Source organism: Urocampus carinirostris, chromosome 2 (assembly GCF_059441175.1).
Source record: "Urocampus carinirostris isolate Australia breed hairy pipefish chromosome 2, RoL_Ucar_1.0, whole genome shotgun sequence".
NCBI classification, from domain to species: Eukaryota; Metazoa; Chordata; class Actinopteri; order Syngnathiformes; family Syngnathidae; genus Urocampus; species Urocampus carinirostris.
The window spans coordinates 17,635,566-17,654,327 of NC_142350.1; the positions used below are offsets into that span (position 1 = coordinate 17,635,566).

The window sequence follows — 18,762 nt, forward strand, 5'->3', positions numbered from 1 at the left end:
AATGTTGGACGCCTGCAAATAATATTGCGTAGGTCTCACCTTATACAAATGAAAATGGCTTGACTGTGAGTTTCTTGACTAATTTACCTCAAGGCTGCTTGTTACTTTACTGCTATGCACTGTTTACATCACTGTCACTGTCACACTAATGTTGCTGTTTTTTTTTGTTGTTTTTTTTTTTTTTTATAATTTCCACACTCTTAGGAGCCAATCTTCTTTTGTAACTTCGGAGATATTGTAAAAAAAGTTCTCAAGGGAGGGCTGGCTTGCTCTACAGTCCTCCCCTGTTCTCCTTGCAAGTTTGAAATCCATTTATACCTTTATTTTGAGTGTCTACTAAAATATAAACTTATCACTTTTCTGTGTTTATTTTTGTTTCATTTTATCTCCAGCGCACTAAATAACTCTTATTCAAATGTGTATAAAGGTGAAAATATTAGTGACAGCAATGCCCCTCAGAAATAAGCAAATTTTGAAAAAAAGAACAGTAAATAAAATAAAAAAAATAAAAACAGAGACTGTACGGTTTGTTTTGTTTTATATATATATATATATATATATATATATATATATATATATATATATACATATGTATTATACATAATAATCAGCATTTTTTTCTATTGTTCAACATAAGATTCTTCCGTAACGCCCAACTAAGAATTTCCAAAACAACAACAACAAAAAGTTTTCTGTCCTTCTGTTTGACAATCTGGTGAAATATTTCAAAAATTTAATTTTGGAGAGAACCTTCTCACCTGATTGCCATGCTAAATAAAACATAAGTGAATCACCAAAGCCGGAATCCGTTCTCCCCCGAGGAGCCATAAATGTCTGCACAAAATGTCATGGCAATCCATCCAACTCTTACAGGGATTTTATTTTATTTTTTTCCAGCACAGCAGACTGACGTTACTCAACAACCAACAAATTGAGATAGAAAATCCAACAACTATGCTACATAGCTCTTGTGTCATGTTTTAAACCGTTGTTTTTTTACTGAGCACTCATTTATTATGTTTGCAGTTGTTTTCATTGTTAAGGAAAAAACAGAAAACAAAACAAAAAAATAATTTGGAAAACGGCCTCCTGAGGAACAACGAAAATTGACCTTTTTATGTCTGCAGAGGATAAATTGGCGCTGACTCTTGACTGAAAGGGCAGCACTATGAAAGCCAATTGCACCCTATTAAGAAAAGAAAAAGGTTAAACACGCTATGAATTCTCAAAAGCAATATTGTAGATGAAAGGGTTTCATTCGCACACAAGTAAATCCGCCACAAAAGCGAGCCTTTTATCATCTGCCCCGCTTATAAACGCTTCAAATGGTGATCTTGCATCCTGAGCAACATTCATAGTCCTTAGTCAAGCGGGGCACTTTTTTAATGCACTCAAATCAGCCGATATTGTAAGGGATCTATTCACAATATATACACGGTCATTGAATACATTTTAAAAAGTTAAGCTAATTTACAAGGATGTCAAGTATTGTCCAAATGAGTTATGATGCTCAAAGAAACCTACCATTTCAAACATTGTATTTAATTGTAGGACTCGTCCATGTTTTGGGATGTCGGAACATTTTTTCCCTTGTCTTTGTGTATGCCTTTAATGAGAAGAAGAAAAGACTAGATTTGAAGGACCTGTTAGGGTATTAGCAATTTATGTTCTTGCATCTTTCGAGGCAAGCGAGGATAAAATGATAGCGTAGCCAGATTTTACGGACTGTATATGTTTAAAGTGGAAAATGGGGGTGGGATAGCAAGGGAGATCACAGAGGCAGTATGGAAATTGAAAGATTTAAGTGGGCACGAATACAGATGTAAAAATATGTAAAGAGAGAAGAAAAATAAGAAAAGGGGGAAACATGATGCAGTTTGGTCATTTTTTAATCTCTGTAGTTTGTATTTTTATTTTTGCTTTGTAGCACTTATTTTCAGTTGCACTACACAATACAGTGACATTTAGTTGTCAAATATTAGACACTGCCCCTTTATATATGACAGCCATTTTGCACATTAAATGCAATGTCAATCCACCAAGCCTGTCCGCAGAACTAAATCTCTCTGCTAAACCATTCCACTTTATTTACAATAAACCACCTGCACCAAAACCTAGAACTGATTTCTCAAACTCTAAATATTGCTCTGATATAGGCACAGAATTGCAAAAGCATGCAGCACGAATACAATTAATGAGTATGTAAGTGTGGCAGTCCATCTTTACAGTTTTAACAAAGTTAACAGTTGACTGGGATAGCACGGCAGCGCATTGGTTAGCGCATGAGCGGCACAGTTCTAAGGTCATGGGATCAAACCTTCCTGTGTGGAGTTTGCATGTTCTCACCACCATGCGAGTAGCTGGCAACCAGTTCAGGGTGTCCACTGCCCGAAGACAGCTGGGATGGGCTCAAGCACCCCTGTGACCGTACTGAGGATAAGCGGTGCAGATAATGGATGGAAGTTGACTGTCCAATTGAGATCGAATTTTGTTAGTTAAGCCTAAAGCTATAGCTGTGTTCCACACAGGAAACAAGTACTATGCAATCAGAAAATATCAGTAATGCAGGGTTACAACCATTATAACTGAACAAAACAAGTCGACTTGAAATTTGGGGACGGAATCCAGGTTTTTTTTTTAGTATTAGTATCGTCACACAGACACATACCACAAGTGTTGGGGGGCAATTGTGCTACGACAGGCTAAAGTACATGGTACCGGTCATTTCTTGGATCCCATCTCTGAAGAGCTAGGGGACACTTTACACCACCAATGACGGCAACCCGATGAATAAGGTGCTGTATCTGAGTCAGATCATAAGCCTTCTCCTGCTAAAGGTAACTGTAAAAACCCAAACTATACGTTTCATGAAAGGGAGGTAAGCTCTGCCTGCAGAGGGATGAACGCCACCAAGTAGTACTTCCCCAAGTCACACCACAGGAGGTGTTGCCTCAACGACCCAGGATGTTAAAAAAAACATTATGTATTTAAAAGGGACGACTTTTTATTTCAGCAGTGATGCAAGAACACAGACAAAAAAATAGCAAATCCTCTCAGGTATTTTTCTTCGTCCTCTGCTAAAAAATTCAAGCACCTTATGCGATTACAAGATTCGGTGACTAGACTTTGAGTTATTTCTTAGGTAAGAAAAATGCATGTTATAGATTAATGAATATAGTACATATATGTAACTGTTTACCCGCCATGCCTTTGAGGGACAAATACTTTTCATTACAGATGTAAAACTGTGCATTTAGGCCTACATAACATACATTATGAAGGTCTGACAGAAAGCCTCTGCACGGCATGTTTCATCTATATGTGTGATCGAACATAAACGCATGACCCACTTAATGGAATTTGTATTTATTTATTTATTTTTTGTGTGTGTTTCATCATCTCTTATGGAGACCGACAGAGCTTAGAAGCGAAAGACAAGATGGGATAACCTGAAGCTTGCTCGGATGTTTATGTACAAGGCAAAACTCGTTTATAAATGGTAACCGTGTCGGCCCGTGAAATATTTATAGTACAAAGTGAAGTTTATGCAAGAGCGTATCCATACATAATCAGGTTTTCTCATGCATGCACGGCGGCATGGCATAGCAAATGCAAGATGTAGCATCGATTCAACGTACGTAGCTCTTCTTTTGACTTGCTGCAAGCGTGCTTTGTCATTGACCTCCGCAGCCCGCAAGCTAATTTATAAAGCTTCTTTTCAGGGATTATCTTTCTTCCTGACGTGCAAGCGGGAACTAGAAAGCAGAGATACAGGTTGTCTACTGCCATAAACGGACCGACATTGCGAGCATGGCCGTCTCTATTAACAAAGACAGGAAATACGGCTTGGGAGCAAGTGATTCATGTGGAAAATGGATTATAAATCCTCTGGTGAGGGAGAAAATAAACATTTAATAATTGCATGGTCATGACTGATCAATTGGAAGCAAAGATTTGTCCAAAAGTTTAATCTTGGTGAAGCTTTCTGAAAAATTGCTTTTACAGAAAAGCACATTTTCACTGGGTAAATCAAGGTCAAAGATGACACTTGGAGGCAACGGTGGCCTTTCAGCCCACATCCAACAGCACGGGATTAAAGAGGATAATGCATGTGTAAACAAGATAAGTAGAGGCAAACTTCCATTTAATTGTATTGTGGATAATCAAATATAATCAGCCTTTTTTATATAAAAATGTATTTTTACATTTATACTCAGCATTTTGTTTAATAATTTCATTTTTACCAGTACTTCACTAGTTCTTTTTCTGATTAAACTATATTTATACTTTTTAATATAACATGTCATATATTCAAAAGTAACTGTTCTTTATGTACAATTATATGTTACCCGTACCCAAGTTCATCCGCGTTTACAAATACATAAAAATGTGATCTTATTGTATTCATATCTAACTGCCCTTCTTTCATTTAATAATCACGTTTTACATATTTACATATATTTACATATATATATATATATATATATATATATATATATATATATATATATACTTACGAAACAGTTCTTTGTATATACCTCTGGTTTAAGTATCCAGTATTAAACCATCTCTTATATATCCATTAACATCCACATGCACATCCACATCCATATATATATATATATATATATATATATATATATATATACATACATAATACACATACAAGGGGTTACTAATCTTTTTGAGTTGCCCGGCCACATTTGGATAAAAAACTCACAGGGGCGAGGCAGTTAGGGAAAAAAACTAATTGAACCATGGCTGGCTCAGAAATGTTTTATTTTTCCGTGGTTTTTGCATGTATTTTAAAAAATATCTTAAAAAAGAAATCGATGATGAAGAAATAAGAAACGATAAGAACACATATAGCCAGCTATTTGATTGTTGTTTTTTTTATAAAACTAACTGTTCTTATTGGGGAAAAAATACAAGAAGGGATACAGGGAACAAAATATATTTTTTTTAATAGTGTTTTCTTTTTGGTTTTGTTCTTTACCATTTTTTACATTTATTGTAGAGTTATTTTTAACTTTTGTTGGGCAGTCTGGATTAAAAAGCCTGGCAGCCTAAACTTGGCCTGCGGTTTGTAGTTCGCTCACCCCTGATATATGTCTATATTTTACGTATTCATATAAAGCTGTGTTTTACGTATTCATATTTCACAGCTTTTATGATTTTATTAATGAGGAAAAGGACACTGCTATATTAGCTACTCTATATACAAACCATATTTTCTAGACTATAAAGGCGCACTGGATGATTAGGCACACCTTCAAAAATAGTTTTTTTTGTGAAATGTTTTCATTTAAAAGGCACTGCTGACTCTCGGGCGCATTAAAGTAAAACTACTGTGAACGCTAAGGTTGCATTTAAAAAAAAAAATCTGGATAATGGAGAAGTAATTTTATAGGTCATAAAGTATCATTATTAAGTAAACAATATTCATCGATAAATGGTTGGTTCAGTAAGAAGCATTCAATTTAACTTATTTAAAAATGTATCATATTTCTCGTCCTGTTATTCACACTTGCAAATTTCTGGTAAATTTTTGGTTCTTATGTGTGCCTTTTACTTCGGAAAATATGATGTGTATGTTCTATGCATTATTATAAATCCTTCTTTTATCCATTCCTATACATCCAGTGATTTATAAGAGCATTCATTAGTAGACAGCCATTGCTACGTTTGCTAGACTTTGACTTACCCCTTTCCAATTGCCAAATTCCAAAAATGAGGAGAGCATCTGTTCCATTTTCGGTAATGTGCCGTCTTATCACTAATCTATAATTGCATAAAAATCAGAGACTTGGCAGAGTTTTCCAGGAGAAAAAAGTACATAGACCATGTAGATCCAAGCAGTCCACCAGTAGAAAGAAGTCATGTCCCAGACTCGTAAATACACAACTTTGAACATCAAAACCAACAGAAAATGTCAGTCCTCAACAATAACGCAATCGTTCACGCTTGAAGAAAAGAAGCAGACATAGGAGCCCAAGCCACAAAGGGGCCGTTTTTGATAAGTGAAGGACTGAGCCCGTGCCCATCTGAGACACCCTGCGGAGGCAGATCCGATGGTAAGCCCTACTGGCCGACTCCCTCTTGATGCTCTGATTCGCTGTTTGACACACTTCTGAGCCCTTCTGCTCAGTCAGATGGGAAAGTGGAGCAATCCCTATCAGCCTTTCCACCCCTCCCGTGCTTGGCTTATACACGTCTAATACGGTAAGTGTGTTTCATCGGAAGTGTTTGCCAATGCACAGAGGGGTAGGACAAACATTGCCACAGAAGTGGCGAAAAAAATGCGTTGCACGATTTGGGCATTAGTGTGACTTTAAAAGTCAGTTTTTGATTATGTAGAAACAGCTCTCTGACCGTTATCATGCCAGACACATACTTTACTTCACATGTGTCAAACTCATTGTCTGCGGGACAAATGTGGCCCACTACATCATTTTATGTGGCCCACAAGACAAGGTTGATAGAAGTACAATAGCAAAATGAGCCACGGTGACATGCAGTTTTAAACATAAACACGACTAATTGATTAACTGAGGGTGCCATCATCCTAGCATTCCACTCCACACAGTTACCTGGAGCACTGAGGAAGTTACGTGCGTGTGCTCTTTTTGCACTTCAGCTTACCCATTAGCTACATCATCCTAGGAATCCTGGTGCAAAAACTGCTGCATCTGCGCCTCTCCACATCCACTTCCATCTGTCAGTGGATAAAGGACTTCCTAACGGATCATCCACAATCTGTCAAGCTTGGATATCACTGCGTCTCCACCATTAGACAGCTAACTCCGGTTCTCTAAAAAGGTGTCGATTGGGTACCCCTTTCTTCACTCTCTATAGATCTGATTGCAGCCCATGCATCCCTTGAATAGCGTTGTCAAGTTCACTGATGACAACACCAGGGTGGGACTATTTTCTGGTAAATAAGAGTCTGACTAAGAGGCGTGGTGGTGTTTAGTTAACAACCTCCCACTGAACACCACAAAAAAACAAGGATATAATCCTGGACTTTAAAAATGGCAGAGCAGACCCAGCCCTGCTCACATAAACGAGGGCAGCCTAGAAATGGTCAACTAATTCGTGGGCGTCGATATCTGTAAGACCTCTCCTGATCGGCCAACACCACGGCGGTGATAAAGACTCAGCATCAATTTCACTTCCTGAAAGTGCTCAGGAAGAATAGCCAGATGGGGAATCTGCTGGTAAAATTCTAAGGTAAAGAATTCTAAAGAAAATATATTATATTATAATAAATGGTGGCTGGTTGATTAATTTGTTGGTTGGGTGGTGAGTCTTAGGGGCACAATATCCTGTGGTGTGTCGTGGGCAAGTACAGCCTGGTGGTGCCCATCTCTCTCCAGGCTAACATATTTATTAAGACTAATATTTATAAAGCCTGCTAAAAAAAATTATGTACTTGCTTTTCAACAACGTGTCTATTTCAGTTATCAACGAATACATCACATTCAATGCCAGCAAAAGTGAAAAATCTGCTTGCCATCCTTTTTAATGCATGTTGTCTGTCACATTTAGTGCTAAAAAAGAACATCAGATATCATTTTCCTTTAATTGGGAGTGTTTCAAAATCAGTTTGATAAAATGATCTATATATTAAAAATATAAAGTACAGTATAACATACATGAAGAAATAGACCGTATGTGTCTTGTGGGGTTGCATTGAATGTTTTGTGATTGTGGTCAGCGATATTTCCGACTGATAAATAATGCGCAAATATTTAGTTTTACCGCCTGAGTTGTTATGTATAACACACCAACAAAATAAGAGTTATTTTTAGATAAAACATTTATAAGTCAACAAAAACAATAATTGGAAAAGAATGGATTGGTCTCCAGGACCGGACCCATGGCCAAATTATTTACCCAAATGTGGCACGTGACTCAAAAAGTTTTCCCATTCTTGCCTTGGAATGAGAAAAACAATTCTTAAAATGAGCAAATATGTCAACATAAGGTGTACAAAATGTATTTTTTGCAGCATGTGCAGGATTTTAATGTGAAATCACGTCTGTGGTCAGCCGTGTCATAGTGAGGAAATTGCCACTAGTTGTGTCGCACAGGTCGTTATTTTTCCATGGCAGAGACAGACGGTAGGGGCAGAGCTCACTCTGCGGGTCTTTAACAGCTGATCCCAGATCAAAGCGAAAAACACCACAGATTAGAAATAGGATTAAATGACCCCTGGCCTCTCACATGCGTTCATTCATCCACGGTTTGTAACTAACGGGTCCTATTTTGAGCGAGCTATGCGACCGTGACGCTTTACCGTAGTGGTGCAGTCACCGGTCTGACAGAACGTTGCTTGGATACACGCTGGAAAATTGGATGCGGCATGTATAATGGAAAAATGGGACGGCGCATACATGCATTTTTTAAGATAAGCAGCCTGTACAGTCGTAATCTCTGCATCTGCGATGTCTGTCGTCCGAGGAAGGAACCGTATGGTTGTTTAAAAAACAAAAAAAAACAAAAAAAAAAACATTTCAGGTCCTTAACAACGAGTGACTGAGTTCGAGCAATTAAGGAAACGTGAAGTTTGTTTACAGGTTGCAGAGAGACAAACTGGGTAGAACGGGGAAAGAAACGTGAGCGGAAAGGTTGAAGCAGATAGAGCAGACATATGGGCAAGTTCGAGGCAAAAAATAAATAAATGAACATACAAATATTTTACAATTTGAATTATGAATATTACAACCCATTAGCAAAGTAGATGAAAAGTGATGAAAATTCACTGCAGCTTTTAAAGGTTTTGCAACATAGATTGGTTTAAACCCAAGCTTTTTTTTTGTTTCCTTTGCGTGTAAGTGCAACAAATCTTAAATATTAGAATCATTCATCCTTATTATTTACCAAATCATGTTGTATTCACGACAGAATATATTGGGACTTTGAACTCACTAAAATCAACGTACAGTGTTTTGAGCAGAACACACACAGGAAATGTAATAACTGAGCAAGGTTGGGGATTGCTTTGTGTGTTGGGTGGTCGTGACTGTTTCTGTGCGTGGCAGCAATGCGCGGTGCATGCTGTCATTCAAACAGCTGGGCAGGGCGGGCACACAAGTTAATGTGTCCACCCCTCCCCTAAACTGTGGAGCATGGCTACTGCTGAGCTAGTATTTTACCAGCTAGTAACATTGAAAAAAATCATCAATTAAAAAAGAGTGAGGGAAGTCAGAAGAACACAAAAAAAAGTATTCTCAGGGATCAGAATGGAGATTTTCATTTTCAGCTGAAATAGCCAGCGTCCAGGAATAAACCAGGGCGGAATCCCCCCCCACCAAAAAAAAAAAACCTGGGTTTTAGGCAATTTACTTGTCCAAAACCATGCTTATATTTATCATTTAAGTAACATTTTTAGAAGATTAAAATAATTTGCCCACATAACTGATTTTTTTGTAAATACTGCAAGATAAGTTCAAATGCAGTTCAGTCCCTGCAGTTTATGCGACAATGCGGCCAATTTTTCTAACGGCCGCCAGGGTGTGCCAGAGCAATAAAGGAAAGAGTGAGACAGTCGGATTTGGAATTTGTTTGCTACGCAAGAGAAAAAGTGAAAAAGTCGGAATGCCTTTGGGGTTCAAAAACAGCGGAAAATTCTGATCCCTGTATTCTTGAGCGGGTGCATCGTGGATTGACATCTGGTCCGGAAAGCGACAGAAGAGGCCTTGTGAGAAAAGGCAATATTGAGGTGGCAGGTCCGGCTTACTGCTGCAGCTACATAACTAACCAGACTGGTCAAGCCTGTATCTCACAATCACCAGATCCACTACTCATGAAACGGATGACCACGAGCTACAACTCGCGCGTAACTGCTACATTCTGGACAGTTGTATTTTACCCACTGCAGAGACCTGGCTCATTATGAGGACACCAAATAAGATCTTGTAGCCTGCCAGTTGTTCTCTAAATAACTTGCATGCACTGAAGGGAGAATCCCTCCAATTTTGTCTTACATTTGTCTAATGACAATGAAGACCAAGCATGCAACTGCAATTCCGTGCTCTGTGTTTTTATATTTAGATCTGTAGTAGTTATTTTGTTACAGTTGTATACTCGCAGTCGGTAAGGTCAGCATCTCGAGGTAAGTTTGACCCTTGGGGTTTTACTTATGAAGGTGTAATGTTATTTCGCGTATATTCACTTTTTGTGGGGGGTGTTTGGTCCCCATTATACATGATAACTAACGGATTATCGTATACTCAGTGAGGTCCTGTTTGTACAAAGTGTTCACTTGCTTCTTACTGTGCCGCTGTTGCAGTCCATATCAAATGGGATATTTTGCATATTGATAGTATTCATGCCGTGGGAGTTGATTTGCAAAGACAGATTCAGGAATAACTAATGGAGATTACATCAATTTATCCCCACAAATATTTTCAAATGGCGGCACATTATGCACACACACCGCTGAGTGATTGCTTGATTTTTATCAAAAAGATACTGAGCAAATGGATGAATTGCTCTGGCCGGTGGGTTTATACTCTCCTTTCTGCAAACACGTTCTGTCAGTCCCGGAAAATGTATTAGGACACTCACTACATTGCCTTGTTTGAGCTTGTTTGGTTGACCGACATGTGCGGCACCTTTACACTTTATTTTCTGTTTGACTCTGATCTCATAATGTCTGCAAATGTAATTTGACTGCGGCGTTGATACGGCACCGTGATAAGGACAGTCTCGTGGATTTGCGGTCTTCGCTTATCCTCGACACGTCCTTCGGTCAGCGAGGAGCTCACTGCTAGAAAAACATATTTGTTCTTAAAAGGAGAGGAGCTTATCAGAGTTGTTTATGTTGTCCCCCTTGTCAATGAAATGCCTTCAATTGATGTGTGTCCGCAATGCAACAAAAATCATTGACAGCGCACCTAGCAGTCAGATCTTGGCCACAGTTTGCGTCGTTTATCAGCTGAAAGATAATTACATCTGAACTGTCTTCATGAAATAACGGAGCGTGGAAAGCTCACTTTGACTGCAGCGTAAATGTCAAAGCTTGAAGATTTTACGATTTGATTAACAGTTCCTGCTGTTCCTCTTGTCAAGAATGGACAGCGGGACTCAAAACAAGCACACAAAAAAATGTCAGCAATTGAGAAGGTCATTGCCGAGTGAAGTAAACCAAACTATTCTGATGAATAAATTATGCGAAAGGACTTAACTCGGATTGAAAGAAGGTTTACTGAAACCTTCTGGTCCCCTTAAGGGGCAAAGACCTCAAACCGGGGTGAAAGAACTTAAAACGATGCCTTACTACTAAAATATTATACTCTACTCTCAAATTAGTCATTTTCAAACTATGTCATTATTCAAATACAATCCAACTACTGCACGTGTAATGATTGCTATTTAGGAAAGTTATTCACTTTCTAGATAAAGGTAATACTGATCGTCTCATTTATTGAACATATTTTTACAAGGGCTCGTATGAGTGATGTATTGTGCAATGATGACATGATTAAGTTAGTTATTTCTTATTTAATATTATGCATTTTTTACGCTACTACCCTTAACTTATTAATCCAAACAGTGGTATTTGATCGTGTTGTAGATTTTCTTGCACCAGTGTTATGGCACATTTGAAATTTGTTGTGTATGTTTTATAATAGAATAAAAACAAATTGTATTGTATTCTATATTAATTTTATATGTACATTGGCATGCTCTTAAAGTGCGTACATCAAGTATGTATTTATACTCATATAGACATCATAGGCGCTTTCCAGCAGCTCTGTGTTATTCCGCTCTTTTTGTAATTCATTGTTTTAATTGTCTGCTTCTATCTTCTGTGTTTTTCGTCCCGTTTGACAACTACACTTTGGATTACTTTCTATCCTATCGTTATGGGTTTTAACGGACAAACATGCGTTTATTCGAGGAATCAACTTCTTGCCCTGAAGAATTCTCGTGCCAGCGTGATGAGGAGGCCCCTCTCTTGGTTGCAGAGCCGGAGCTAAGGTGAAGGCTAAGCGGCGTTATAAGCCTTCAGTACCGTCCGTAATCATGGTAAATGTGAACTCTCTACCAAATAAGGCCGGCGAACTGGCTGTGCTGGTGAAAAACATCAAAGCGTACAGGGAGTGCAGTTTGCTGTGTTTACCGAAACGTGACTCACGTCTAGCTAACGCTAACGGAGCTACCCGGCTTCAGCGCTGTTAGGGCAGACAGAGACACAAAAGCCTGCGGGAAGCGGAGAGGAGGTGGACTCGCTATCTAAGTAAACACGAGGGGGTGTAACCCTGGGCACAACAATTTCCATCTGCTGCAGGGACGGGAAACTTTTGGCCTAGCGTGTGACGTCATCGACTCCGCTGATGCTAAACTACAACACAGCACCCCGAGGCCATCCTGTTAATCTGTTAATAAACACCAAAAGGATACTGTATTATTGTATTTTTTTTTTACATAAAAAAGTGATGGGGGAGTACCGATTCCAGGTACTAGTATCAGTACAAACACTGGACTTGTTTAAGGCATAAATACTCATTACGGTAGCTGATAAAAGTTGCATAGTATTTTCGTAGCCATTAAATCTTCAAGAATCTAAATACAGACAAATGGTAATTTCAAATACATGTAATATTAAGGCAAATATTTTGTACATATTTAAATACATTTTTTTGCAAACTAGCCATCAGGTTTTGCAGTTTGATGAGAATTATGTGTACTGTTGGTATCCATATTTCGTATTGGTATTGTACTCAGGATTGTGGGTAGCCGTATCGATCTGAAAATCATCGCTGCTACAAAAAAGTTGCTTCAGTAAATTTTAAAACATATTTATCAACCGATTGATGTATATATTATGGCATTTTTATTCAACTCAATTGTTTTCTTAAAGTTTCTAACTGGATATTCTCTCTCTCTCTCTGTATATATATATATATATATATATATATATGTATGTATACTTTATTAACTGAAATGCATATTTAACATGTATTATTATTATTGCTGGTATTATTACCATCGGTGTTGGTCATTTGTATCAATCCTTAGTGCTGGAGGGTAGAAACATTTGAAACCTGAGGGACTTCTCTAAATTTAATAACCAGAAACCAACATTCTTGACGGTTCAGTGACTCATTTGCTTAAAGGGGGTAATGGCAAAACGCACACAATTGATTGTGTTGATTTTCATTCCTAGTTGAAGCATTGACCTACATGCTGTGGATATGGGTTATCAAACTGGGGATGACAATAGCCATAGTGCTGAAATAAAACCAACCAGACAAAAGGATAAACAAAATACTTCACAGATAGGAAATTTAATTGTGAACACAAGAATAACCACAAATAAAAAAACGGGTCTGCCGAGACAATCGGAGCTGAGATACTTTTTAACCCTTCACAGAGAGGATGGTGTTTGCTTTCAAGTCGTCATTTAATTAACACTAACAAGAAACACAGGGAACATCGTTAGAACTGACTCGGATCATTAAAAAAACCCAATGTGAACAGACACCAGCATGGAAAAAGATAAGTAGTAAAAGGAAGTCGGGTAAACTCACGGGTTGCCGTAGTCCCACACCACGCACTGTGCATCGGATGTGCCCTGCAAAAGAAAAGGGTTTAGCACCGTTGCAGTGGTTGGAGCTTGCGCCCGTGGATAAGAATTGATGCTGTGTGGAAGATGGAGAGATGCAAACACAGTAACAGAGAGGGAATGGGAAACACAACAGTAGGCACGATGCAGGAAAAAGTTACTTTTAAGAAAGTAACTACAGAAATAGCGATCCAAACTGAAGATTATCCAATGTAGCTTGTGTATGGAGGTGTCAATCGATACCTGGAAAATATATGAAAAAGTTATCCACTGTTAAGTGTGGGCGATATTGAGAATGTTTGCATTGATCTGATCAAAGTAGTACCAGGGTAGTATTGACTGACACCAATCTGATACATTTTTCTTTAAAATCATGATCATTGAACAACTGAACTCAACCCCGTTAGTTTGTTTAGAATTCTAATGAACACAGCACACTCACATTAGGCTCGGACAAATGTTACTTTTTCTTTATAAATAATAACAAAGCAAAGTTTAACACTAAAGGAAATTAACATATTTATATAACAACTGTTAAAAAAGTCAACATTTTAGACCAAAAAGAGAAGCAATGTAACAAAACTAGTTTATAATAATGTCAAAACGACAACTAAAACACATCCCTTCATGCCAATTTTTAAAAATAATGTAGTGCGAAAACAGTGTAAACACAATTGGATGTATAATCTTACGACACACTAAAAGATGATTGCAGTGATGGCATACAAGCCGAAATGTTAACATTAAATAAGTGAAAATTGTATCACTTGCACTTTTTTACATGTGGAAAACAAGCAGTCTGTAGAATATTAACATAAAAATAATAATAGCATGTGCATGGTTAAAACCGGTAGTGGCAAACTTTTACCAAAACTGAAATCTGATGCAATCGTTGAAGTGATTTATTCACGCACAAAACTTAGTCTTGCTTCAAAATGAAGCAGCCATAGACTAAAAATACTATTCTTGACTCAAGGTTTGTTTTTGTTTTTTTAAATTTAAAAAGCGGTCTATTTTTTTTTTTCAAATCTGTAAGGATTTTTAAGGTCCAAAACACAGTAGTCTGTTGGGTAAAGCACAGCTATTGACAGGTATATGATAGTTAAAATGGGAAGACAGTATGGATGCCAAGACAATAGCATCGACCCAATCCAAATACTCGTTCAGTCTCGATAATATTGATATTTGGATCAATTCACCTACTCTTACCTACTGTGCCCTACAGTTTAGGCTCATCAACGTCAAGCACGTTCGAACTAGAGTTAAATATAATGTGATAGAAATATGTACAAAAATGACCTTCTGGTGGGCTCAATTAATCAAACTACTGGAGCAATCAGAAGTGGGTCAACTAATCAAGAGGCTATCAAGACGACTTTGCTCAACTCAAAGCTTCGGACCGACTGATCAGGGCGTCTTGCTCAGGTGATCTTGGAATTGATTAATCACAATGTATAGAGTTATTTTGTATGGATTGGAAGGTTTGCTTTAAACTAAAAATGCAGGGTTTGACATCAGTGGATAACAGCCTTCTCCATAAGCTGTTTTTACTGTGAAGTGATGCAAAGGAATACACTGGATTTCAGTTTTTGCTAAATCAGCAATTTGCTTCAGTGGCCTTATTTTTAAAAACATTAAAGCAAGATTAACTGGCCAATCTTGACAACTTGATCCAAATGTGTTCGTTTTTGGTTATTAAGGGTAGATCCAGAGCCTGAGAATGTGCTTAGTCATCTGAACATTGTATGTTAGAAGAGAGATACATCCAGAAAAGGTGGACAAGCACCTCAAAGTCCACAATTGCCCACTCCTGATTGAACCAGCACTTAGGAATTGCTGCATTTATTTTTGCTCGGAGTGAGGAGTTAATAAGAACCTGCAGTTAACTATTGAGCCCTACAGGAAGCTCCGGTGCCTGATATTGATCCTGATCATTTGAATTAGGTGTGTTATAAGAGAGATACTCCCAGAAAAGGTATCACAAGGACCAGAGTTGCCAATGCCTAATTGAAACAGTCCTTTGGGACTTTTTGGGTGTGTTTATCATAAATGTAAGAGTTGATAAGCACTTGAAGGACACTTTTTGTACTCTAGAGTTAGCCCTATGTATCTAGACACAAAGTTTACGATCCAATACGAACAAATATTATTTTCAAAAGTGCAACGGCTCAATACTATTCAGTTCCAGTTTGTATTTTATTTTATCTGTTCCTGAGTTTGACACTTTCAAACTTAATGCTAACTTGCTAAGCAGTTACCACACTTGCACAAGTCTTCTTGTACTTCATTTTGTGTTTTCCCTTCTACATTTTTATTTCCTTTGCCACCATAATCTTCAAATTAATAGTCGTTACGAGTGTTGTACTAAGAACGGACATTATACATTATCCATTTGGAAGCTTTGAGATAATCGGTTCTGAGCTCAACCATCATATTGTAGTTTCTGGCACATTTTCTAGCGACCGTTTCATGGTTATGGTGGATGTGCTGCCAGTGAATAAGAGCCGATAGCCATTTTAATATTGTTTTCCAACCCACAACTAAATTCCACTGATGCAAGATTCATGCGAAGGTGCGGTGTCTATTGGAGAGTGTTAGTATCCGGCCATCAATCAGAACCGTGCCAGAGTGACAACAGCACACTCCCACTATGCAGATGTGTTGCATTTGCTTGCAACACAATGTTTTTTTATTTTCATTTTTGTCATCATCAAACAACTGCATAAGGACACTCTGCGTAGGAGGTTCTTTGAAAAAAACATAATCGCTCCCTCAATATTTGTACCACCACATGAGGTTTGCAGTCTGCCTGAATATTGATGAAGAATATGTTACATTAATCAGATGAGTTGCAAAGGAGCGGATGAGGGAACCGGTAAAACGTTCTACTAGGAGGAGGCATTTTGATGAAAGCAAACTAGATTAAAGTTCAATTACTTAACCTGGCCGGTGAGCCGGGGGAGCCCTACATGAAGGCAGGATGACGGATTGGAAGAGGGAGAGGTGAGGGGTGCAACATTTGGCATCATCGTGGGGTTGACTCTCAGGGTGTTCTCATTCCTGACCGCCTGCTTTTTACTTACCATTTCAAATAAGGCCACATTTTTCAGGGAACTACTGATCTGACCGTTATGAGATCACCTTTTTAAAAAGGACGTGACCTCTCCTTTGAGAGCTGCTGCTCTCTGGGTACTTTTTCGGCAGCTGGCCATTTCTACTTTTGGCCAAGGTTAAGATTGAGTTGAGTACAGCTGAGGAACATGGCTCGCTTGTTTTTCTCTGCAAATCAAGCACCCTATTTGAATAACACGAATGTAGCTGAGGGTCTTAAAAAACAGTACAAACCAAAAACTATTTTTGAAGACTTCAAATGTGTTTTAATTGAACTGAACTGAAACAGGTACATATCACATTGTTTTTTTTTAGAATATAAGAATATAGGAGTATGTTTTCATTGAGCAAATCAATGTTTACATTAATGGATCTTGTTGAACCATGTTTATCGAAATATACCCGGAAATTGTCTTTTTACATAGCATCATGCAATTATATATATATATATATATATATATATATATATATATATATATATATATATATATATATATACAATGGAAGCAAAGCTGGACAAACCAATCTGTTGACATGAGATGCAAAAATGTTTTGCTCGAAGACCAATTAAAGAAAAATAATGAAGGTCGCAAGGTCCACTTTGAATCTTGTTCTTATTGCATTTTACCAAATACACCGAAATCAATGTTCTATTTTTTTTTTTTTCAGACAAGCTATAATAGCTAACTACAAAGCTAAATTAAGTAAAGAGTTTAGCATTCAAAAATCAATTGGGATGGCCCAAAACCCTGTAACTCACTAAAAATGTCCCAAACTACAGTTTAAAATTTACATTTACTGTAAAATCTTGACTATACGCTGCAACTTTTTTTCCCAAGCTTTCCACCACCCGGCTAATGCAATGGGGCTAATTTATGCATTTTTCTAATGGCCGCCATGGGGGCCCGAGCAGTAAAGGTAAGAGTGAGTGTAATGTATGTGTTAAGGAAGACCCAAGTTTAAGGTAACGTTGTGCGATGTGCATGAATAAAACTAACGTGAACAGACCCTCATCATGGAAAAGGTTTCAATCAAAAGGGGGGGGTTTACTTCCATATTGGGAATAATTGTAGGTGTCAGTTTATTTATAAACGTAAATAATGTGGCGGAATGAACGTATGACAAAGAGCAGCCAATGAAGCAGAAATGTTTCAGGCAGATTTCTATTTATCTGTTCAAGTTATCCTGTGTTTTGGAGTGAATAGTTTACACAGCACAGCGTCGCAGTGGTTAGCGCATGTGCAGCACAGTTCTGAGGTCATGAGGTCGGAGCTCCTGTGTGGAGTTTGCATGTTCTCCCCGTGCTTGCGCAGGTTTTCTCCGGTTTCCTCCCACATTCCAAAAACATGCATGTTAGGTTAATTGGAAGGTCTAAATTGTCCCCAAGTGTGACTGACCAAGTGAATCGTCTGTCCCTGGGTGCCCTGCAACTGGCTGGCAACCCGTTCAGGGTGTCCTCTGCCCACTGTCCGAAGACAGCTGGGATGGGCTCTAGCACCCCTGCGACCCTACTGAGGATAACCGGTGCAGATAATGGAAGGATGGATAGTTTACACGGTTAGATTTTTTCGCGGACACTGTATCTTTGCATGTATGATAAAAGGTACATTTGAGTTTGTAAAACAAAATTTGCTTTGACATATGTTAATGGGTACGCAAAACATTGTTAGCTGGTCACAAATGGCACCTGGGGCTAAAGTTTGACTTCACTGTCATCACTTAATGATTAAAGATAGTACATGCGGAGGCAGCCGGGTTGGGGTCATTTTCATCTCAAATATGAATCTCAAAGCTTATTGACGGTACATCAAACTGGAGGGTTTTTCTTTCCTTCTGTGCAGGCAACATGAGATAATGATGACTCCGCATTTTTGAAGTTGTGTGTCCCTGCACCGGAAACCCCTGGTTATGAAACCGCCTTATCGAGGGTACCAGCTTAAAAAAATATAACCAGGGGAAAAAAAGCGCAGCAGTGAGTCATTCAAAATAACACATTTCAATGCAATATAAGCGGAATAGGTACCAAGGGACTCTGCAATATAAGCAAGTCAAAAAGGTCCACTTTTATCCCGGTT

At 38.2% G+C, this 18,762-nt stretch overlaps 1 protein-coding gene across 24 annotated transcripts in view; it reads right to left on the reverse strand.

Annotated features, from left to right (window-relative positions):
- adgrb2 (adhesion G protein-coupled receptor B2) overlaps nt 1–18,762 on the reverse strand; it is a 264,320-nt gene that overhangs the window by 88,807 nt on the left and 156,751 nt on the right. For all 24 annotated transcript variants that reach the window (XM_088329155.1, XM_088329165.1, XM_088329151.1 and 21 more), the window contains one exon: nt 13,542–13,585. In XM_088329155.1, the coding sequence (XP_088185281.1) occupies nt 13,542–13,585 (44 nt within the window). The remainder of the gene's footprint in view (nt 1–13,541; nt 13,586–18,762) is intronic.